We start from the raw sequence: 24433 nt of genomic DNA on the forward strand, positions 1-24433 counted from the left end.
CTGGCCAAGATAAAGTGTAGCAATTCAACACATACAACAACACAGAGTTAAACATGGAATAAACAAAACATACAGTCAATAATACAGTAGAACAAAAGAAAACAAAAAGTCTATATACAGTGAGAGCAAATGAGGTCAGTTAAGGAAATAAATAGGCCATGGTGGTGAAATAATTACAACAGAGCAATTAAACACTGGAATGGTAGATTGGCAGAAGATGAATGTGCAGGAAGAGATACTGGGGTGCAAAACAAACAAACAAATACCAGTATGGGGATGAGGTAGGGAGATAGATGAGCTGTTTACAGATGGGCTATGTACAGGTGCAGCGACCCGTAAGCTGCTCTGACAACTGGTGCCCAAAGCCAGTGAGGGAGATGTGAGTCTCCAGCTTCAGAGATTTCTGCAATTCGCTCCAGTCATGGGCAGCAGAGAACTGGAAGGAAAGACAACCAAAGGAGGAATTGGACCTGGGGGGCGACCAGCGAGATACACCCGCCGGTGACCAGTGAGCCGATACAAGGCGGGGCTTTACCTAACAGACTTGTAGATAACCTGTAGCCAGTGGGCTTGGCGACGAGTATGAAGCGAGGGCCAACCAACGAGAGCGCACAGGTCGCAATGGTGGGTAGTGCATGGGGCCCCGGTGACAAAATGGATGGCACTGTGATAGACCGCATCCAGTCTGTTGAGCAGAGTGCTGGAGGACATTTTACAGATGACATCACCAAAGTCGAGGATCAGTAGGATGGTCAGTCCCACAAGGGCATGCTTGGCAGCATGGGTGAAGGACACCCCGTTGCGATATAGGAAGTCGACTCAAGATTAAAATTTTGGATTGGAGATGCTTAATGTGAGTCTGGAAGGAGAGCCCACAGTCCAACCAGACACAGTCCAACCAGACATTACATTCGTAGTTGTCCACGTATTCTAAGTCAGAGCCGTCCAGAGTAGCGATGCTGGACGGGCGAGCAGGTGCGGGCAGTGATCGATTGAATAGCATGCATCCAGTTTCACCTGCGTTCAAGAGCAGTTGGAGGCCACGGAAGGAGAGCTGCATGGCATCGAACCTCGTCCGGAGGTTAGTTAACACAGTGTCCAAGGAGGGGCCAGAAGCATACAGAATGGCGTCGTCTGCGCAGAGGTGGACCAGAGAATCACCAGCAGCAAGAGCAACACCACTGATGCACACAGAAAAGAGAGTCGGCCCGAGAATTGAACCCTGTGGCACACCCACAGAGACTGCCAGAGGTCCGGCTAACAGGCCCTCCGATCTGACACACCGAACCCCACCAGAGAAGTAGCTGGTAAACCAGGCGAGGCAATCATTTGAGAAACCAAGGCTGTCGAGTCTGCCAATAAGAATGTTGTGATTGACATAGTCGAAAGTCTTGGCCAGGTCGATGAATACGGCTGCACAGTAATGTCTCCCACCGATGGTGGCTACGACGCCATTCAGAACCTTGAGCGTGGCTGAGGTGCACCCACGACCAGCTCCGAAACCAGACCGCACAGCGGAGAAGGCATGGTGGGACCCGAAATGGTCAGCAATCTGCTCGTTAACTTGGCCCTCGAAGACCCTAGAAAGACAGGGTAGGACAGACACAGGTCTGCAGCAGCTTGGGTCCAGAGAGTCACCCCCTCTGAAGAGGGGGATGACCGCGGCAGCTTTCCAATCTTTGGGAATCTCAGACGACACGAAAGAGAGGCCGAACAGGCCAGTAATAGGGGTTGCAACGATTTCGGCAGATCATTTTAGAAAGAGAGGGTCTAGATTGTCTAGCCCGGCTGATTTGTAGGGATCCAGATTCTGTAGCTCTTTCAGAACATCAGATATCTTGATTTGGGTAAATGAGAAATGGTGGGGGCTTTGGCGGGTTGCTGTGGAGGGTGCCGGGCAGTTGACCGGGGTAGGGGCAGCCATGTGGAAAGCATGGCCAGCCATAGAGAAATGCCCATTGAAATTCTCAATTATAGTGGATTTATCGGTGGTGACAGTGTTTCCTAGCCTCAGAGCAGTGGGCAGCTGGGAGGAGGTGCTCTTATTCTCCATGGACTTTACAGTGTCCCAGAACGTTTTTGAGTTAGTACTACAGGATGAAAATTTCTGTTTGAAAAATCTTGCCTTTGGCTTTTCTAACTGCCTGTGTATATTTGTTCCTAATTTCCCTGAAAAGTTGCATTTCACGGGGGCTATTCGATGCCAATGCAGAATGCCACAGGATGTTTTTGTGCTGGTCAAGGGCAGACGGGTCTGGAGTGAACCAAGGACTATATCTATTCCTAGTTCTACATTTCTGAGAGGGCATGCTTATTTAAGATGGCGAGGAAGGCACTTTTAAAGAATAGCCAGGCATCATCTACTGACGGGATGAGGTCAATGTCATTCCAGGATACCCCGGCCAGGTCGATTAGAAAGGCCTGCTCGCAGAAGTGTTTCAGTGATGAGGGGTGGTCGTTTGGTCGCAGACCCATTACGGATGCAGGCAATGAGGCAGTGATCGCCGAGATCGTGATTGAGCAGAGGTGCATTTGGAGGGCGAATTAGTTAGGATGACATCTATGAGGGTTGTACCTGGTAGGCTCATCGACAATCCGTGTGAGATTGAGGGCATCAAGCCCAGTCCGCAGGATGGCCGGGGTGTTAAGCATGTCCCAGTCTAGGTCACCCAGCAGCACGAGCTCAGAAGATAGATGGGGGGCAATCAACCAACACATGGTATCGAGGGCACAGCTGGGGGCAGAGGGAGGTCCACAGCAAGCGGCAACAGTGAGAGACCTGCTTCCGGAAAGGTGAATTTCTAGAAGTTCCTTCAATTTCCTTCACTCTGCGTTCCAACTCATACCAAACCATCTCAATTGGGTTAAGGTCAGGTGATTGTGGAGGCCAGGTCATCTGATGCAGCACTCCATCACTCTCCTTGGTCAAATAGCCCTTTCACAGCCTGAAAGTGTGTTTTGGGTCATTGTCCTGTTGAAAAACGAATGATAATCCCACTAAGCCCAAACCAGATGGGATGGGTTATCGCTGCATTATGCTGTGGTAGTCATGCTGGTTAAGCGTGCCTTGAATTCTAAATACATCACAGACAGTATCACCAGCATAGCACCATCACACCTCCTCCTCCATGCTTCACGGTGGGAACCACACATGCAGAGATCATTCGTTCACCTACTCTGCCTCTCACAAAGACACGGCAGTTGGAACCAAAAATCTAAAATTTGGACTCATCAGACCAAAGGACAGATTTCCACCGGTCTAATGTCCATTGCTCGTGTTTCTTGGCCCAAGCAGATTTCCACCGGTCTAATTCATATTCCTCTTCTTCTTATTGGTGTCCTTTAATAGTGGTTTCTTTGCAGCAATTCGACCATGAAAGCCTGATTCACGCAGTCTCCTATGAGATGTGTCTGTTTGCTTGAACTCTGAAGTATTTATTTGGGCTGTAGTTTCTGAGGCTGGTAACTGTAATGAACTTATCCTCTGCAGCAGAGGTAACTCTGGGTCTTCCTTTCCTGTGGCGGACCTCAAGAGAGCCAGTTTCATTATAGCGCTTGATGGTTTTTTGCGACTGCACTTGAAGAAACTTGAAAAGTTCTTCAAAGTTCCCAAATTGACTGACCTTCAAGTCTAAAAGCAATAATGGCCTGTCGTTTCTCTTTCCTTATTTGAGCTGTTCTTGCCATAACATGGACTAGGTCTTTTACCAAATAGGGCGATCTTCTGTATACCACCCCTACCTTGTCACAACACAACTGATTGGCTCAAACGTGTTAAGAAGGAAATTAACTTTTAACAAGCCACACCTGTTAAAAACCTCTTATGGATAGGGGAGACGCTAGCGTCTCCAGTGGCCAATAGCCTCGGGAAATGCAGAGCGCCAAATTCAAATAAAACGCTATAAAACTCAAACTTTCATTAAATCACACATGTAGGATACTCAATTAAAGCTACACTCGTTGTGAATCCAGCCAACATGTCAGATTTTAAAAATGCTTTTCGGCGAAAGCATGAGAAGCTATTATCTGATAGCATGCACCCACCTGAACCAGTTGTCATCAAAAGAACTAGCGTAGCAGGCGCTACACAAAACGCTGAAATAAAATATAAAACATGCATTACCTTTGACGAGCTTCTTTGTTGGCACTCCAATATGTCCCATAAACATCACAATTGGTCCTTTTCTTCGATTAATTCCGTCCATGTATACCCAAAATGTCCATTTATAAAGCAGGTTTGATCCGGACAAAAACAGCTTGCCAAAACACAACGTCACTACAAAACATTTAAAAAGTTGCCAAAACTTTGCCAAAATATTTCAAACTACTTTTGTAATACAACTTTAGGTATTTTTAAACGTTAATAATCGATCAAATTGTAGACGGCATAATCTGTATTCAATAGAGCAAGTAAACAAAACATGCACCATTTTTCCTCTTGCGTAACTTTCAACAGTGTAACGTTGTTCCAGGATGTCCTTCTTCTTCGTTGCACCAATGATTAACTTCAACCCAATTCCAAAGACTGGTGACATCCTGTGGAAGTCGTAGGAACTGTAAAATGGTCGTTATCAAATATCCCTTGGCAAATACAACTGAGGGAACGGTCAGAGGCAAAAATAAAATAAAAATTCTGAACAATTTCTCCTCAGGGTTTTGCCTGCTACATAAGTTCTGTTATAGTCACAGACATGATTGAACCAGTTTTAGAACCTTCAGAGTGTTTTCTATCCACACCTACTAATCATGTGCATATAATATATTCCTGGCATGAGTAGCAGGAAGTTGAAATTGTGCACGCTATTTATCCAAAAGTGGAAATGCTGCCCCCTATCCTTAAGAAATTATTCCAAGTGACGACCTCATGAAGCTGGTTGAGAGAATGCAAAGCTGTCATTAAGGCAACGGGTGGCTTTTTTGAATAATCACATTTTTGGTTACTACATGATTCCATATGTGTTATTTGTCATAGTTTTTGATGTCTTCACTATTATTCTACAACGTAGAAAATAGTACAAATAAAGAAAAACCCTGGAATGAGTAGGTGTGTCCAAACTTTTGACTGGTACTGTGTGTATATATATATATATTTATTCCCCCCCCCCTTTTTTCCAAGGGTGCTATCGCATCCTCACTACCCCTTCTTCCCACAGCTATGTATACTATGAAGTATATGGCGAGGAAATATGAAAATCCTTTTGTTATGAGATGCACTGCTTGTGTCTCATATTCCTTCTGCAAGTTTGGTCTCAAATGCTGTTTTCTGTCTACTGACTGCCAATCTCCTCTCTCTGTTCCTCAGACGACTCCTTCTCCCACTACTCTCTCTCCGTTCACGGCTGCCGTCTCTCTCTTTTCTACTGGCCCGACGTCTCCGCTACGCGGCCCGTGAAATTCCTCTGGAAACTGGAGCAGGTACTATGGGAATGCTGCTGGATGAGGGTGGAACAGTTGCTAGTTGGAGCGCTATGAGTGAAAGAGCCATTCAAAATGGCCAATGCTCACTTACTGCCAGTTGCAATTGTATTGATTTATTTTTAAGACGACTGCATTAAGTAGGGTTACAGCCAGATCCCAAGGCAGACTCGCTAGCTACAAGGGAAAGGGAAGACCTAGTCAGTTGCGCAACTGAATGCATTCAACCAAAATGTGTCTTCCGCATTTAACCCTACACCTCTGAATAAGAGCGGTGCGGGGCGCTACCTTAATCGACATCATCGACACCCGGGGAGCAGTTGTTGTGGGGGTTAACCGCTTTGCTCAAGGGCAGAACGGCAAATTTTTTCCACCTTGCCGGCTTGGGGATTCAAACAAGCAACCTTTTGGTTTCTGTCGCAATGCTCTAACCGCTAGGCTAGGATATGTTCCTTGGGGGAGTTTGTAGATATGGACAAGAAGCAGGGGGATTGGGAAGAATAGGATTTGGATGAGAGGCAGGGGGGGGGATAAGGGGATGCTGTGGTTGTGCGGTTTTGGGAGGTTGGAGGGGGGACTAAGTGGTTTTTGCTCGGTTTACTGGTCGCAGACCGCTTAAAATGGGTAGGATTATAGGGGCCAAGCTGATACAGATAACATTTGGCAAATCCCTCTGTCTCTCTTTACTTCTTTATCTGTCTCTCTTCTGCGACAAGAACTGTTACAGTGCTCAGTCTGGTGTCATGGGTAGTGTTCAGTAGAAACAAAAGGGATAAAACATTTAGAAACATTCTGATATTATATGGGATAAGTTCATGTAGCACATCTAGTAGATTTTTTGTTTGTTCTCCTGTTGTATCTGCTGTGTTCAGCTGTTTCTTGACCTCTGACCCATCGTGTCTCCATGTCCTTCTTTCCTCTCTAGGTGTGTGACAGCGAGTGGCATCACCTGTCCCTCAGTGTCCAGTTCCCCTCTGTGACACTGTATGTGGATGGAGTCACCTTCGACCCCGCCCTCATCCACGACAACGGAGTCATACCCAACCCTGCCCCACGACAGCGACTGGTCATTGGCGCCTGCTGGGGTAACGATTGGTTAAACCAAAGACAGGCTAAAACTGCTTCTCCAATAGAAATCCCCAATCACACTTATAGGCGATGTCATGGCGACATTGGCTAGCTAAGCTCATGCGTAGAAACACGATATGGTGTCTAACAGTCGTCTGGCTCCGAACTGCGCAAATGAAAGGCACTTCTTCGATATGAAATTGTTTTTCACAAAAATTCTACAGTTTCAGTTTGTCACTTTAACAAGGTTGGAGTAATAAGATGTTGACTCGAATCTAGGTTGTGCCTTTAGATTCCGAGAAAATAAACAACTAAGGAATAATTTTTGACTTCCCTAACCCCGGCCTGGTCTGTTTCGCAAGAGTTACCAGAAGTGTCGCGGTGTTAAGCCTCTGGGTTTAGAAACTCTGTGGTTAAACCTTACACCACGTAGAGCGGTTCAACTTTACTGCATAGAACCCCTGTCAGCAAATGAAGGATGCCTAAGTGGGTCACACTTTACATTGCAGAGGTCCTATATTAGTGTAACTACCAGTTGAATAACTAATAACATATTTTTCTATAACAAGCTAGTTAACAAGAATGAATTAAAAATGTGACTTTTAATTACATACACATATAGATACCCTGGAATGATGGCTATGTAAAGTATTGCTAATGAGTCGTAGTTGATGAGAACATGGCAAGGAAAATATGACAATAATATACCACAATAGAATATATTTATCTGGCAATACATTTCTAGAATAGGTTACAAGATTAGAAAAGAGCAACGCCTGCCCCAAAAATATATTTTTGAGAGTTGTCACAGTTCACATTCTTCTGCTACTGAAACAGTTCATAGAACCAAATGTTCCAGCACACCAATGAAAGCAACACACACACACACACACACACACATACACTTATACAGTGCCTTGCAGAAAAGTATTCAGACCCCTTGGATTTCTTCAAATTGTATTGTGCTACAAAGTGGAATTCAAATGTTTGTAATTGTCATGTCAACAGTCTACACAAAATATTGTAATGTTAAAGAGGAAGAAAAATTTGAAAATATTTTAAATATATAGTTGTTGCATAAGTATTCAGCTCCCTGAGTACCTAATGTTTGGTATAATCAGTGTATAAACCATAGCATAATTATTAACTTGACCATGCTTAAAGAGATATTCAATGTTTGATACCAATCACTGCCATTCTTTGAGGCTTTTGAAAGCTCCCTGGTCTTTGTAGTTGAATCTGTGTTTGAAAGTCAATACTTGGCTGAGGGACCATACAGATGTACAGTTGAATTCGGAAGTTTACATACACTTAGGTTGGAGTCATTAAAACTCATTTTTCAACCACTCCACAAATTTCTTGTTAACAAACTATAGTTTTGGCAAGTCGGTTAGGACATCTACTTTGTGCATGACACAAGTCATTTTTCCACAATTATTTACAGACAGATTATTTCACTTATAATTCACTGTATCACAAATCCAGTTGGTCAGAAGTTTACATACACTAAGTTGACTGTGCCTTTAAACAGCTTGGACAATTCCAGAAAATGTCGTCATAGCTTTAGAATCTTCTGATAGGCTAATTGACATAATTTGAGTCAATTGGAGGTGGATGTATTTCAAGGCCTACCTTCAAACTCAGTGCCTCTTTGCTTGACATCATGGGGAAATCAAAAGAAATCAACCAAGACCTCAGAAAAAAAATTGTAGACCTCCACAAGTCTGGTTCATCCTTGGGAGCAAGGAGAGATGAGCGTACTTTGGTGCAAAAAGTGCAAATCAATCCCAGAACAACAGCAAAGGACCTTGTGAAGATGCTAGAGGAAATGGTTACAAAAGTATCTATATCCACAGTAAAACGAGTCCTATATCGACAGAACCTGAAAGGCCGCTCAGCAAGGAAGAAGCCACTGCTCCAAAACCGCCATAAAAAAGCCAGTGGGTGGGTGGGTGGGTGGGTGGGTAGGTAGGTAGGTAGGTAGTTGGGTGGGTGCTAGGGACAGAGGAAGGGTTAGTCATTCAGAAATCATGTCAAACCCTATTATTTCACAGTCCATGTAACGTATTATATGATTTGTTAAGCCACGTTTTACTCCTTTAACTAATTCAGCTAAGGGTCTGAATAATTATGCAACAACTGTATTTTAGTTAAATTTAAAAAATGCATATCTAAAAAAATATAAATACATTTCTTCCTCTTTCACATTAGGTTATTTTGTGTAGATTGTAGATGAAAAATTACAATTCATTTTATTCCCACTTTATAGCACAATTAAATGTGACAAAATCCAAGGGGTCTGAATACTTTTGCAAGGCATTGTACATACACATACGTCATCTGACACAGAAAAGCATGGCATTTCCCTCCTCATTCACCTAATTATATGTGTGAGATGCTCTGACTGCCTCTCCATACTCTATTAATATCACTGACTTATCAATTATTTAGGCTAACAGAACAACTGGCAGGCCAGACGGTTAGCCTACCAGTTAAACCAGCGCTAATCGCTAAAATGGGACACACTGTCTGCCAATTAGCACTGGAAATACAGTCACACACACATTAATGGCTACTTGCCTGTGTGGCAGGCAGTCAGCTGCTGGGAGATAATGAAGGGTATGACACGCCTTTGTCAGATTTGCACGTTTATTTTCTATCTTATTCTGTATTTTTTCACTCTTCTCTCTCATTTTCTTTTTCCACTGCTCTCTTGCTTTTACTATCCTTTTATTTCCCCTCTGACACCTCTGTTTTTCTCACTTCTTTCTGTCATCATCTACCCCTTCTCTGCCAGTGCAGTCAAAATTCTGTTTTCCTGTGCTTTATTGAAGCGATAATACCCCCAGAAGACGGTGTTTGGAGGATATATTGGCACGGGTGTTATTTATCCTCCAAACACTTTTATACAACGGGTATACCAACATAGTCAAATAATTATTGACATATTTTTATTAAATATTCATACTATTTCATCCTTCCACAATATATAGTCCCAACACAAGTCTAGGATTGCTACCCAAGCCAGCTGGTCGTTCGTTCTATCGGTTCGGTTGCTAGGAACGCGACCCAGTCATTGTCTTTTTGTTCTGCATCTATGGACGTTTGTTCTAAATGTTCTATTGCCATACTGCTGGCAACGTTCTTATCCCTTGCTTGCTAGCTAGCCAACTACGGCTAACTCAGTCACGTCAAAAAGTGCAGCCAGAATAACAGCAAAGTTATTAAACAGCATTTGCATTTGTTTAAGCTTTTTTCTAGTGGCATTTATTTACATACATCCATAGAAATTAGCTAATGAGGCGCTATTTCACCTGGCATAGAAAATGTGCTCACTCGTCAGGACACTTGTTCAGAGGAGCTTGCCAACAACACATCAAACACGATCACTTCAAACTGAAGCTGGAAAGACGGCAAATTAGCTGCACTTCACTTCGTACTTTTTTTCAATTGACATTTCTTTGTATATATCCATAAAAATGGTGCCAGCTGATTCATGATTTCGACTGGCTGAGAAAAGCTGCCTGCCTGTATGTCTCATCCAGACTCCCGACACGTTCATTACCAGGGGACAGCTAGAGAACGAATTTGAATATTGAAACAATGTTGCAAATGTGGGAGAGACAGGTAGCAAGGTTTATACAAATCTCCTCTGTTGAAAACTAAATGTTATCTTAAAATAAATGTCTCGATGCTTTTTATAGTGGATATCAAGTTTATAAATTGTTTGGCTGGGCTGATTGCGCAGTCAGATGGAACAGTCAGATGGAACAGAGTAAATAGGCATTTTAACATCAGATTTAGCTGGTGGTAAGTTTTGGAATAGACACCGGCTGGAATGCGGTTTTAACCAATCAGCATTCAGGATTGGACCCACCTGTTGTATAAATAATATTTTACAACAGCTGATGAAACTAACACTGTAAACATGTTTTTTTTTTATCAGTGTTTATTTCCTGATAGTTGCTGGTTGAAAATACAATCTAAACAGGACCTTCTAATCAGAAGGTTTGCATGGGGTAAATTGGTTAATAGACCAATAATAAAGAGTTCCAAACCTCTCTGCCAACAGCTGGTTTTCCCTCCCCACTCAGACCACTCCCAGACAGTCCTACCAAAATTCTTGAGAAAAACATTTTTTCCTCATTTTAATGGAAATCTATATCTAAATGTTACCCATAAATTATTTTATATAAAAACAACTGCCTTTAACCTTTCTTCTCCCCACAGAGACAGAAGATAAACAGAAGGACATCCTTAACAACACCATCCCTGAAGGGAAAGACACAGGTGACTTCATTTTGTTTTTACAAGTGTGTGTGTGTGTGTGTGTGTGTGTGTGTGTGTGTGTGTGTGTGTGTGTGTGTGTGTGTGTGTGTGTGTGTGTGTGTGTGTGTGTGTGTGTGTGTGCGCGTGTATCCGTGCATATACAGTGCCTTGCAAAAGTATTCGGCCCCCTTGAACTTTGCGACCTTTTGCCACATTTCAGGCTTCACACATAAAGATATAAAACTGTATTTTTTTGTGAAGAATCAACAACAAGTGATTCATTTTGCACGCCCAATTTTTCAGTTTTTGATTTGTTAAAAAAGTTTGAAATATCCAATAAATGTCGTTCCACTTCATGATTGTGTCCCACTTGTTGTTGATTCTTCACAAAAAAATACAGTTTTATATCTTTATGTTTGAAGCCTGAAATGTGGCAAAAAGTCGCAAAGTTCAAGGGGGCCGAATACTTTCGCAAGGCACTGTATGTGTGTGGGTGTTCATCTTTTTTGACTGTGTTCATTTTGTTTCTGGTTCTTAGGGAAGTATGTAGGTGGTTACCGTGGCCTGTTGTCAGGGGTGACGGTGCGTCCAGGGAGTGTGGAGCCCCACAGTGTGGTGGAGTGTCTGTACGCCTGCAGAGAGGGGCTGGACTTTGGGGACCTGGAGACCTTGGGCTCAGGCATGAAGGTAACCTCGCCCTACTGTAGAGGAGTCCTATTGATCACTGCCTCACTTGACTAAGGATTAGAGTGGGCTTTGACGACCAGAATTATTTTTTTCTTCATCTACAGGGTTTGATAGGTCATGGCACCCAACGTTTTTGTAACCTCTGCTATATGTCCTACTCAGATTGTTGTGTTCAAAAGGTTTAATTTCCCCCTGATGGATATGGAGTCTACTGCATAATATTTTTCTGTGCACATGCAACATACAGTCAATCAAAACTGAAGTCCCAAAAAAGTGGTACTGATGAAAAAAATAAATAATATATATATATATAAAGAGAATACATAGCCAGAATTAACTATGTGTGTGACTATGAGGGGTGTGCGACCTCGGGGCATGAACTCTTGACCTTTGACCTTTTTAGGTGCATGTGAACCCAAGTCAGTCTGTGCTGGTTCTGGAGGGTGATGACATTGAGAGCTTCAACAGGGCCGTGCAACAGGTCACCTACAGGAATTCTCTCCGCTTCGCCACCCCTGGAGTCAGGCCACTCAAACTGACCACCTCTCTCAGGTACACGCTTGCATGTACGCACACACACACACACCAACACACACACAGAGAGGACTAAGTGATCTCGCTCTCCGAGGCCGAAGTGAGTAAGGTCTTTAATCAGGTCAACACTCGTAAGGCCGCGGGGCTGGACAGTTCCACAGCGTGTTCTCAGACCAGGCGCAGAACAAATGGCAGGCATATTCACTGTCATTTTTAACCTCTCCTTGTCCCAGTCTGTAATCCCCACATGTTTTAAGATGATCACCATCATCCCTGTTCCCAAGAAACTCTGAGGCTTTAAGCCACAATGTCTACCACCCTGTAGCACTCACATCTGTAATCGTGAAGGGCTTTGAAAGGCTAGTTATGGCACACATGAACATCATCCCAGACACTCCAATTTGCATACCGCCCCAACAGATCCGAAGACGACGCAATCTCATTTTCAATCCACACTGCTCTGACCCACTTAAGAGGAATGCCTACGTGAGAATGCTGCTCATTGACTACAGCTCAGCATTCAACACCATTTTCCTCTCCAAGCTCGAAACCAATCTTAGGACCCTGGGACTGAACGCCTCCTTCTGCAACTGGATCCTGGATTTCCTGACGGGCTGACCCCAGGTGGTGAGGGTAGGCAACATCACCTCCGCCACACTGACCCACAACACAGGGGCCCCTCAGGGGTGCGTGCTTAGTCCCCTCCTGTACAACTCAAACACCATTATCAAGTTTGCTAACAACATAACGGTGGTAGGCCTGATCATCGACTACGATGAGAAAGCCTACAGGGAGGAGGTCAGTGGCCGAGCATTGTGGTGCCGGGACAACAACCTCTCCCTCAACGTCAGTAAGACCAAGGAGCTGATTGTGGACCTTTCCACATCGACAGGGCTGCAGTGGAGCGGGTCGAGAGCTTCAAATTCCAGTGTGTCCAAGTCACTAAGGACTTAAAATGATTCAAACACATTCTTGAAGAACGCGACAGCGCCTCTTCCCCCTCAGGAGGTTGAAAATGTTTGGCATGGGCCCTCAAACCCCAGTGTATCATTGGAGCCGAGCACCTTGCCATCCAGGACCTCTATATCAGGCCGTGTGAAAGGAAGGCAACAGTACCGGTGCATCAAGTCTGACACCAACAGGCTCCTGAACAGCTTCTATCCCCAATAGCTAACAAAATGGCAACACGGACTATCTGAGTTGAGCCTTTTTTTGCACTGTCTCTCTGTACACTCACAAGACTCTACACACGCTCACTGACACTCCAACACACACACACACACATAGACTAACTTCATTTGCTCACACACATAACATACACACACATTTATACTGACTACACACTCACATACCGTCATCATATACGCTGCTTCTACTCTGTTTATCATATATCCTGATGCCTTGTCACCTTACATACATATCTACCTCTATCATTACAGTATCCCTGCACATTGTAAATATGGTACTGGACCGGACCATGTATATAGTTTACTTACTTACTTCTTATTTCTATTTCTCGTGTGTTTTTGTTCTACCTTATGTTATTTTTAGTACGACATTGGTATTGATTACTGCATTGTTGGGTTGAGAGCTGTGATGTAGCCTGGGTGCCTGTTTGTTTTGGATATTTTTCATTGTCTATCCATTGTTTAACAACATAACATCATTGAAGGTTGTCAGGTACCCAGGCTGATGATGGATGAAATAATGTGTTCATTAATTAATTCAAAGATTCTTATAGAACTTGGGGGTAGAACATGTAGACATCTTTTTATTGACCTTTTACCCCTCATAGTCTCCATGCACGAGCACACACACACACACACTGTCACTCCAACACACACAACATTCACTCCATCATTTGCTCACTGATACATAATATGCACGTACATTTATGCTAACTCTACACACACACTCACATGCAAGCTGCTGCTAATCTGTTTATCTTATATCCTGCTGCCTAGTCCCCTTACCCCTATACATGCAGTTGAAGTCGGAAGTTTACATACACTTAGGTTGGAGTCATTAAAACTCGTTTTTCAACCACTCAACAAATGTATTATTAACAAACTATAGTTTTGGCAAGTCGGTTAGGACATCTACTTTGTGCATGACACAAGTCATTCTTCCAACAATTGTTTACAGACAGATTATTTCAATTATATTTCACTGTATCACAATTCCAGTGTGTCAGAAGTTTACATACACTAAGTTGACTTAGCATTTAAACAGCTTGGAAAATTCCAGAAAATGATGTCTTGGCTTTAGAAACTTCTGATAGGCTAATTGACATAATTTGAGTCAATTGGAGGTGTACCTGTGGATGTATTTCAAGGCCTACCTTCAAACTCAGTGCCTCTTTGCTTGACATTCAGTTCATCTGTACAAACAATAGTACGCAAGTATAAACACCATGGGACCACGCAGCCGTCATACCGCTCAGGAAGGAAATGCGTTCTGTCTACTAGAGATGAACGTACTTTGGTGCGAAAAGTGCCAATCAATCCCAGAACAACAGCAAAGGACCTTGTGAAGATGCTGGAGGAAACGGGTACAAAAGTATCTATATCCACAGTAAAATGAGTCCTATATCAACATAACCTGAAAGGCCACTCAGCAAGGAAGAAGCCACTGCTCAAAACCGCCATGATGAAGCAAGACTACTCAAAACGTTTGACCCAAGTTAAGCATTTAAAGGCAATGCTACTAAATACTAATTGAGTGTATGGTCCCAGCAAAGGACCTTGTGGAAGATGCTGGAGGAAACGGGTACAAAGTATCTATCCACAGTAAAATGAGTCCTATATCAAATAAAAGCTGAAATAAATCATTCTCTCTAAAATTATTCTGACATTTCACCCTCTTAAAATAAAGTGGTGATCCTAACTGACCTAAACCAGGAAATTTGTACCTGGATTAAATGTCAGGAATTGTAACATTTATTTGGCTAAGGTGTATGTAAACTTCCGACTACAGCTGTATATACCTCCATCACTGCAGTTTCCCTGCACATATAAATATGGTATTGGATCTTACTTTTTAAATATTTCCTGCATATAGTATACTTACTTACAGTACTTACTTTATTGTGTGTTTCATGTTTCCTATTCTTATTTCTTGTGTTTTTTCTAGTAAGACATTGTTATTGATTATTGCATTGTTGGGTTTTGAGTTAGCAAGAAAGGCATTTTACCGTACTTGTGCATGTGAAACCTTTACTTTGCAAAGGTATCAGAGCACAAGGATTTTACTGTTATGTTGAATGATAGCATCCCTGTGCAAGGTGTGGAGCTTGATTTGCAGCCGATATAGGAGTCCCGGCTTTTGCTCAACTAGGTAATCTAGCCTTGGGTAAGAGGAAGCACGGTTTAAGCATATCATTTTTTTTATGCCACAGTGTATCGCACATTATATTAAGTTCATGGATGACCAGAAAAATATGTTTTATTTTTGGGTTAATGCACTGCATAGGCCTACACGGGTCCTTTTTTATCCACTTTGTTGATTTAAATATTTATGTACTTTGAAGTGCACGTTGGTCTTACCTATCTATGTATTTTGGCATCTGTTCCATCTGACCCATCGAAGGAAGTGATGCAACAACAGGAAGTCCTCATTATCTAACCCTGTAGAGTTTTTTTTTGAAGTGGCTGCGCTTATCGTAGTGTTTTTAGATGACCCGGATTTAAGGGACAACAGTGATGTTATGTTTTTACGCTCGTTTTGAGATCTGTTTCTTTGTTTGTGTTTTTAAGATTAGTCTGATTCCAGGTCAGGAGGTTATTTGCTTTTCGAGTGTGTTCTTCAGTCCGATTTATCAGTTAGTAGTTGGAGGGCATGTTTTTTTAATAGTGTTTAAAGATAAGACTAATTTGAGGTCAGCAGTTCTTCCAGATGGCTGAACAGCAGGCCCTTGTGGAGAGTCAGATATAGCAGCTGCTCACTGAAAGAGAGCGAGAGAGAGACAGTATTATGAGACCTAGATAGTTCCAACATTCACACACTAAATAACTCAAAGCACCACTTCAATCATAAATCAAGTACTGAATCGCCAAATAATAACACAATTTCAAAGTGCTTCTGAAAAGTGGCACAATTAGTATCAGCTACTAATCAGTATCAGACAATACATACAGTATCATTATAGTCAAGGGTTTTTCAATCCTGAAAATCCACAGTGTGTGCAGGCTTTTGTCCTAGACCAACATTAACACACCTGATTTGCCTAATCATCAAGTCCTAAATAAAACTGTTTATTTATAGAGAAATAACTGGTGCCCTATTTGACCCCCCCATTCTCTCTCTCTCTATCCTCTCTTCCCTCTAGGTGTTTCAATGAGGAGAGTTGTCTTACGCTCAGGCAGTTGGAGGGCTACCTGGTGGTGCTTCAGCCTGACGCCCCTCAGATCTCCCTGTCTGGGGTCGGCCCCCACCTGGCCCGCCCCGCGCCTGAATTCGAGGGCCCCCGTGGTGTACCCCTCTTCCCAGAGCTGAGGATCGTGTGCTCCCTGTCTCATGCTGTTAACACAGCCGCTCAGGGCATGGAAGGAGGAGGTGAGCCAGCAAAGAGCCCTTCCATGAATACTACAATGCGGGGTAGAGACTAGTGCATTCCAATCACATCAATCTAATCATTTTGAGAGCATTTTATGTAGGAAGGAAACCTACTGTACACGGATTGATGCTTCTAAAAATAACCATGTGAGCATGACTGATTACATATGGACCATTGTCTGGTCTTTGTGTGATCAGTGTGTCGGAACACATTAAATCATCAATCAAACTGTGCATATTTTACTTAGATTCTACCCCTGATCTCAGCCTGTTTTTAATTGTCATACAGGGCTGAGGCCTGGATCTCAAACTTATAAGTCACTTATTTTCCATACACCTGCCTCCATTTCCACTTAGTAGCAGTGCTACTTAATTATATGTTGGCGGACAAAGAATGTGAAGTAAGATCTGTCTTTCTTCTAAATCAGATTTTGAATTGGGGTGCATGTTTCCTACCCCTGAGAAAGTATGTTCCCAGTCCTATAGTTGGGTTGTTTGTTTGGCAACAACACCGACGCACGAGCAGACTGGGTTGACTTAGATCGTGACAACATGTAAACTATATTCCGTCTCCAGTGTTTATTGAATACATAAATACATTTGCCCAATGAGCACTTGTTGTCTCTCATATATGTCGTTACAGTTGTTGGTTAGCTAGCTAGCAGGTTTTTGCCGTATTAGCATTGACATGAAATCACTCAAAACACCTCAAAACAAGACATCAAGAACAAGAGTCACGATTCCACACAAGGCAGTTTCTTGTCATTGTTGGTAGATATCTGGCCGTCCAGAATCACAACCACTCACGGACTTCAGCCCCATTGAATCGTGCACATCCTCAGCTAGTCCATCTATACATATATTTGTCACTGACCCAACCCCCGTCCACCCATCAACTTTCCCCAATGATTGTGTGCTTGAAGACTAATTAGGACCACACAAACCCAGTACTATTATTAGATGTGCCTTGTGCATCTCCAAGTGAGAATCCTATGTATGTGTGCAATGGAGAGGAGAGGAGAGGAAGCACACCATATCTGTGTTTTTCATCCGTTATGAGGATGATGATGGTTATGTTTGTCATCCGTTATGAGTGTATCTGTTATGATGATGGTTATGGACAAGAGCCTATTCCTGCATGGGGTCTGTTCAGGTCAGGACATAGTTGATAAAGCTGTGTAGCAACAGAGAAAATAGTCTCTGCCAATGCTTTATCTGTGGCTCACTACCTAATCTATTATGTACAGTTGAAGTCAGAAGTTCACATACATTTAGGCTGGAGTCATTAAAACTCGTTTTTCAACCACTCCACAAATTTCTTGTGAACAAACTATAGTTTTGGCAAGTCGGTTAGGACATCTACTTTGCATGACCCAAGTAATTGTTCCAACAATTGCTTACAGACTGATTATTTCACTTATAATTAATTCACTGTATCACAATTCCAATGGGTCAGAAGTTTACATACACTAAGATGACTGTGCCTTTAAACAACTTGGAAAATTCCGGAAAATTATGTCATGGCTTTAGAAACTTCTGATAGGCTAATTGACATCATTTGAGTCAATTGGAGGTGTACCTGTGGATGTATTTCAAGGCCTACCTTCAAACTCTGTGCCTCTTTGCTTGACATCATGGGAAAATCAAAAGAAATCAGCCACGACCTCAGAAAAAAAATTGTAGACCTCCAAAAGTCTGGTTTATCCTTGGGAGCAATTTCCAAACACCTGAAGGTACCACGTTCATCTGTACAAACAATAATAGGAAAGTATAAACACAATGGGACCATGCAGCCGTCATACCGCTCAGGAAGGAGAAGCATTCTGTCTCCTAGAGATGAACGTACTTTGGTGCAAAAAGTGCAAATCAATCCCAGAACAACAGCAAAGGACCTTGTGAAGATGCTGGAGGAAACAGGTACAAAAGTATATATATCCATAACCTGAAAAGCCACTCAGCAAGGTAGAAGCCACTACTCCAAAAAAGCCAGACTACGGTTTGCAACTGCACATGGGGACAACGTTTGTACTTTTTGAAGAAATGTCTGATGAAACAAAAATAGAACTGTTTGGTCATAATGACCATCGTTATGTTTGGAGGAAAAAGGGGGAGGCTTGCAAGCCGAAGAACACCATCCCAACCGTGAAGCACGGGGGTGGCAGCATCATGTTGTGGGTGTGCTTTGCTGCAGGAGAGACTCGTGCACTTCACAATATAGATGGCATCATGTTGAAGGACAATTTTGTGGATATATTGAAGCAACATCTCAAGACATCAGTCAGGAAGTTAAAGCTTGGTCACAAATGGGTCTTCCAAATGGACAATGACCCCAAGCATACTTCCGAAGTTGTGGCAAAATGGCTTAAGGACAACAAAGTCAAGGTATTGGAGTGGCCATCACAAAGCCCTGACCTCAATCCTATAGAAAATTTGTGGGCAGAAATGAAAAAGCGTGTGCGAGCAAGGAGGCCCACAAACCTGACTCAGTTACACCAGCTCTGTCAGGAGGAATGGGCCAAAATTCACCCAATTTATTGTGGGAAGCTTGTGGAAGACTACTCAAAACGTTTGACCCAAGTTAAACAATTTAAAGGCAATGCTACCAAATACTAATTGAGTGTATGTAAACTTCATTCCTCACTGGGAATGTGATGAAAGAAATAAAAGCTGAAATAAATCATTCCTCTTCTAATACTCTGACATTTCACCTTCTTAAAATAAAGTGGTGATCCTAACTGACCTTAGACAGGGAATTTTTACTCTGATTAAATGTCAGGAATTGTGAAAAACTGAGTTTTTAAATGTATTTTGCTAAGGTGTATGTAAACTTCTGACTTCAACTGTACTTCATTCTGTCTTCACAAAATTGTTCCTTTCAACTGTCTGCTTCCTGTCGCTCTCCCATCCTTTTTACTCTGCTTTGCACTCTGCCTTTCCCCTCTTTCCATCTTTTGCTCTCCCTCTCTCACCTCATTCTCTCCTCCATTCATCTCTCTTACCCCTGGACCCCCAGCTCTGATGTCAGACGCCGTGGCCCACACTCTGGACGGCTGTGAGGTCCAGCCCCTGGGGGAGGAGCTAAACCCAGAGAGGGAGGAGCTCCTGGTGGACATGGATGCCCTGAGAGAGAGGGGTCTGGAGATAATCAACACCACTGCTTACATCGCCATCACAGGTACCGCTCATTTCCCCTTAAAGGGTAAAAACAAAACAAAAATCAAGGAGCTGGTCTGATGGGTGCAATAGAGGACTAAAAAGGAAAGCCCCCCCCCAATTGTGACATGTAATGAGGAACCCTGCCCCAGCTATGGAAATGCACCTTTTGATAAATTCCATGCTGGTGAGGCTGGTGTGGGTCTTTAATTCCAACAAAAACTAAGAAAATCTCTCAAAAACAGAAGTTTGGGAAAACTGCACCAGAGGGATAGTCTGTGTGCTGAAGCGCTTCATTTACTGCCCACAGTGACATTCAGCATGGTGCGATTAGTTGGGCTATGTTGCATATTGCATCGCACCTCTGTTTCACGTTCACAAACTGTAGCATTATCTTATTGTCTTACTGTTTCCTCAGTGTTGAACTGTCCCTAAACTTCCTACTCTCCACCTCATCTCTTTCTTTCTCTCTCTCTCTGTGTTAGGAGCTGAGTCCATCTCCGTGTATGAGGATGTCCTTCGGTCCGTACGTTACCGGCTGGCTAAAGGATCAGCCCGCTTTGAGAGGCGGTTCCGTCTGTCCTGCTCCGAGATGAATGGCAGATACACCAGCAACGAGCTCACACTGGAGGTAACTAGTCTAACTGACCATAGAGGCTGTAATTAACCCAAAATGGGTTAGCAAATAAGGTTCAAGGGGGTGTACAATACCAGGGCACTAGCTAAGTGTTTTTAAACTAGCATTTAATGGGTAGAGAGAGAGCACCACATTAGTTCAGTTAGTAAGAGGTTCTGTGATGAGGCTTCTTTTTCTTTTTTACCTCTCTTTTACTCCATCTTGGCCTGTCCATCCAAATATTCATCCCATCCTTGCTCTCAGGTGAACTTCCTGCACTCCCTGGACAGTCTGTACCACCCGTCGCACCTCCTGGCCTCCCAGCAGCAGTTCCTTCACCCGTCTCATCACTCTGGGGAGCTGAGCGGACACACCCTGCCTAACCCCCACCGCAACTCAGGTTTATACACACTTCATTTACTTCAGTATTAATGTCGACCTTTTTCACTTGATTTACTTTTTACAGGATAACTATGCTCTATATTCCTGAGTGCATACCTTTTGTCTCATTGATAAATCCAGACACATAAAAACAGATAGATGAGATTGCGTTATCTCTATACCATCCCCTTTTGTTTCTATTGGGAAATCCCCTATCCACTCTCAAAATAGAGATTCAAAATACAAAAACAAATCGCAGGTTCATTTTCACCACAAGATGTCAGTGTCACTGACATTAACCTCTAGTGACACTCCATCCCGTGAACGGGACCGTTGTCATCATCTGACACTAATTAGCATAACGCAACGGACATAAATCTTCCTAGAAAATATTCCTATTCATGAAAATCACAAGTGAAATATATTGGTCAACAGCTTAGCCTTTTGTTAATCACCCTGTCATCTCAGATTTTCAAAATATGCTTTACAGCCAAAGCTAGACAAGCATTTGTCTAAGTTTATCGATAGTCTAGCATAGCATTATGCCTTGCTAGCAGCAGGCTACCTTGTCACGAAAATCAGAAAAGCAATCAAATTAAATCGTTTACCTTTGATGAACTTCGAATGTTTTCACTCACGAGACTCCCAGGTAGATAGCCAAAGTTCATTTTTTCCCAAAATATTATTTTTGTAGGCAAAATAGCTCCGTTTGTTCTTCACGTTTGGCTGAGAAATCGACCGGAAATTGCGGTCACGACAACACCAAAAAATATTCCAAATTAGCTCCATAATATCGACAGAAACATGGCAAACGTTGTTTATAATCAATCCTCAAGGTGTTTTTCAAATATCTATTCGATAATATATCAACCGGGACAATTGGTTTCTCAGTAGAAGCGATTGGAATAATGGCTACCTCTGTATTTTACGCGAGAATTTCTCTGGGAGCATCAGGTGACCACTTGCGCAATGAAGCCGCCTACGGGTATTCTTGAACATAAATGCATAAAACTACGTCACAATGCTGTAGACACCTTTGGGAATACGTAGAAAGCGTAATCTGGTTGATAGGGCATTCACAGCTCAATAGGGACGCATCGGAACGCAGGGTTTTCAAAAGATGAGTCACTTCCGGATTGGATTTTTCTCAGGCTTTCGCCTGTAACATCAGTTCTGTTATACTCACAGACTATTTTTACAGTTTTGGAAACTTTAGAGTGTTTTCTATCCTAAGCTGTCAATTATATGCATATTCTAGCATCTTGTCCTGACAAAATATCCCATTTCATTTGGGAACGTTATTTTTCCAAAAATGAAAATACTGCCCCCTAGTACCAACAGGTTTTAATGACAGGATGGTGGCTGAAAGGTTCATATAAAACTTTCTTCTGACAGTGGTGCCAGGAGCGGCCACAGTCATCATTATGGTGTGCGTGGGCTTCCTGGTTGTCATGGTGATCATGGGAGTGTTTCGAATTCGCTCCATCCACCGCCGTGGCGAGGGCGCCAGGGGAGGGTCTAAGGAGGACAGCGGCCAATGGGATGACTCTGCTCTCACCATCATCGTCAACCCCATGGAGGTAAAGATCTAACTCTGTTTTTGCGGAATAGAATAGATTTTTATTTATTCATTTCAGTGTGGAAGTTTTGAGTTTGATTTAAAAGTAAAGAGGATTTGAATGATTATTTGATCACTTCTTTCTCTCTCTCAGTCCTATGAGTCTCGTATGGGCATATCAGCTGACACTGAAGGTGAGGGGGAGGAGGACGAGGAAGTGGTGGAGTCGCCTGACAACGCCAACGACGACCAGCGAATCATCATCAAGAAAGAGGGCAGAGATGGCAACCCCCGTCGCTACTAAGCCAATCGTCTCTCTCTCTGGACGCACCCATTTCTATGGAAACCACAAAACGGCTCGCCACTCACACACTCTTCTCAACGCGTTTAAATATTGAAGACTCCTGACACCTCTAGTCTATGGAATGTAAACGTACAACAACAAAACACTGTATTACTGCAACATCACAGCACCATTAATGATCTATAGCCAATAACAGTGCATTGAATGTTTCACCACGTAAATGTTCTACGGCACAATATATACAGTATACTCTAACCGCCTGACCAAAACAACCAACAAAAATTGTTTGTGGTGCACTAATTCCTAACTCACAGGGAATTGACATTGTCCTGGGAAACTGTGTGACACAGGCCGGACCGAGGCTACATAACTTAGGTGTAAAGTTAAGAATGTATATGTTTTATTATCTCTATATCACACTCCAGACACCTTTGCCTACCACACAAAATGAATATTGAAGCAATCGATTCACACAAAGCCTCGTGTCGGCCCCTCACACATAGACACAAGCCCTGATCCTGACGCTATCCCACACACCTCTAGATTTAATCTAGTCGTCTTTTTGCTGCACAATCTCTCTCTCTCTCTTTCTCTCTCTATACATTCCTCAACTTCCAAAAACACAAACCCTCTCCCCACCAGATCTGACTCCAGATCAGATCCACATTTATAGTAACCCTAATATACAAAAACATACAATTATAGGGTTCTAACAGACTTTTACATACTATGTACGATGTGCTTCACATACTGTACGTGATGTGCTAAATTAGATCAAATAAATTGTCCATGCAAAAGTGTACATTTTCAGAACTTTCCTTTTGTCAGGTTAGAATTTTAACTGTTAAATTGTATTGGTTGGTAGAACCCTTTCATTGTATGTTTTTGCAAGTCAACCAAACAGGCTGCCGATACGGGCATAGAGTAACCTCTGACCCTTACCATAACCCCAGTGACTCGACTGAGCGACCCCCAGCCCATTGCACTTTCACCACCCACCGTTCTCGTGACAACCTCACTACAACAACGACACACACCACAACACCCGCTGTATCCAGAATGTCAGCTCAGCTCGGGCAGTTTTGATTGTATTACATTTTCTGTACATAACATTGTTATTATTATTGCAGTCAACGCTTGCTCTGTCTGTACTCTTTTTAAAGAGGGAGCTGCATATACATATTTATTACCAATTACATTGTTTTATCATTTGACCAGCTGTTGTATATTTTTAAAGGTTACACCATCAGAATACAGAGTAATAATAGTAGTAGTAATAAGGATGATGATTCCTGGCTTGAGGAGTGTATTCATTCGTGTGTTGAATTGTTGTAATTTAAAATCTTGTTAATATCTGAATTACAGTAAATGGAGGGGACATTGTGATAAATAGCTACTCTGTCTCCCCTCTCGCTCTCACTCCTTCCTTCTTTCACACCTCCTTTAGAATATTCTCAAATCTCCTCTCTCTTCCCCCTCGTCGTTTTCTTTTCATGCCAGTCCCCATCATCTCTTTGGTCTATTGAATGTAACCTCCTCCCTCCCATCATCCTCCCTCACATCCTCCCTTTGTGTTTATTGCTGTCTGTCTGTGTTTCAATGTGCAGTGATAAACCTGTCAGTAAATAAAGCCTGTTGTTTTTCAGTGTAATATTAAAAATGGAATACAAATTTCATTAATTACTTATATTATTACTATGGTTACTATTGGGACATTAACTGTAATTATTGATACAATGATAACATGGATTATGAAGATTATTGTTATTGATAACTGTCTGAAAACATTTCAAAGTTCATAATAAAACACTGATGACGTCTAAATGCTGCCTGTTTTTTTTAAAGTAAATAATCAATTTGAAAATATTTCACTATCACCATCTTCTGAGCACTT

General features: G+C 42.6%; 1 protein-coding gene across 2 annotated transcripts in view; it reads left to right on the plus strand.

The window, feature by feature from the left end:
* LOC135522432 (calsyntenin-3) overlaps positions 1 to 24045 on the plus strand; it is a 40063-nt gene extending 16018 nt beyond the window's left edge. For both annotated transcript variants that reach the window (XM_064948672.1, XM_064948673.1), the window contains exons 9-19: positions 5303 to 5415; positions 6341 to 6500; positions 10714 to 10773; positions 11291 to 11439; positions 11843 to 11991; positions 16301 to 16527; positions 19541 to 19702; positions 20166 to 20311; positions 20561 to 20696; positions 22073 to 22257; positions 22390 to 24045. In XM_064948672.1, the coding sequence (XP_064804744.1) occupies positions 5303 to 5415; positions 6341 to 6500; positions 10714 to 10773; positions 11291 to 11439; positions 11843 to 11991; positions 16301 to 16527; positions 19541 to 19702; positions 20166 to 20311; positions 20561 to 20696; positions 22073 to 22257; positions 22390 to 22539 (1637 nt within the window). In that variant the 3' untranslated portion in view covers positions 22540 to 24045. The remainder of the gene's footprint in view (positions 1 to 5302; positions 5416 to 6340; positions 6501 to 10713; positions 10774 to 11290; positions 11440 to 11842; positions 11992 to 16300; positions 16528 to 19540; positions 19703 to 20165; positions 20312 to 20560; positions 20697 to 22072; positions 22258 to 22389) is intronic.
* The last annotated feature ends 388 nt before the right edge of the window (positions 24046 to 24433 follow it).

This window comes from Oncorhynchus masou, chromosome 30 (assembly GCF_036934945.1).
Source record: "Oncorhynchus masou masou isolate Uvic2021 chromosome 30, UVic_Omas_1.1, whole genome shotgun sequence".
Lineage (NCBI taxonomy): Eukaryota > Metazoa > Chordata > Actinopteri > Salmoniformes > Salmonidae > Oncorhynchus > Oncorhynchus masou.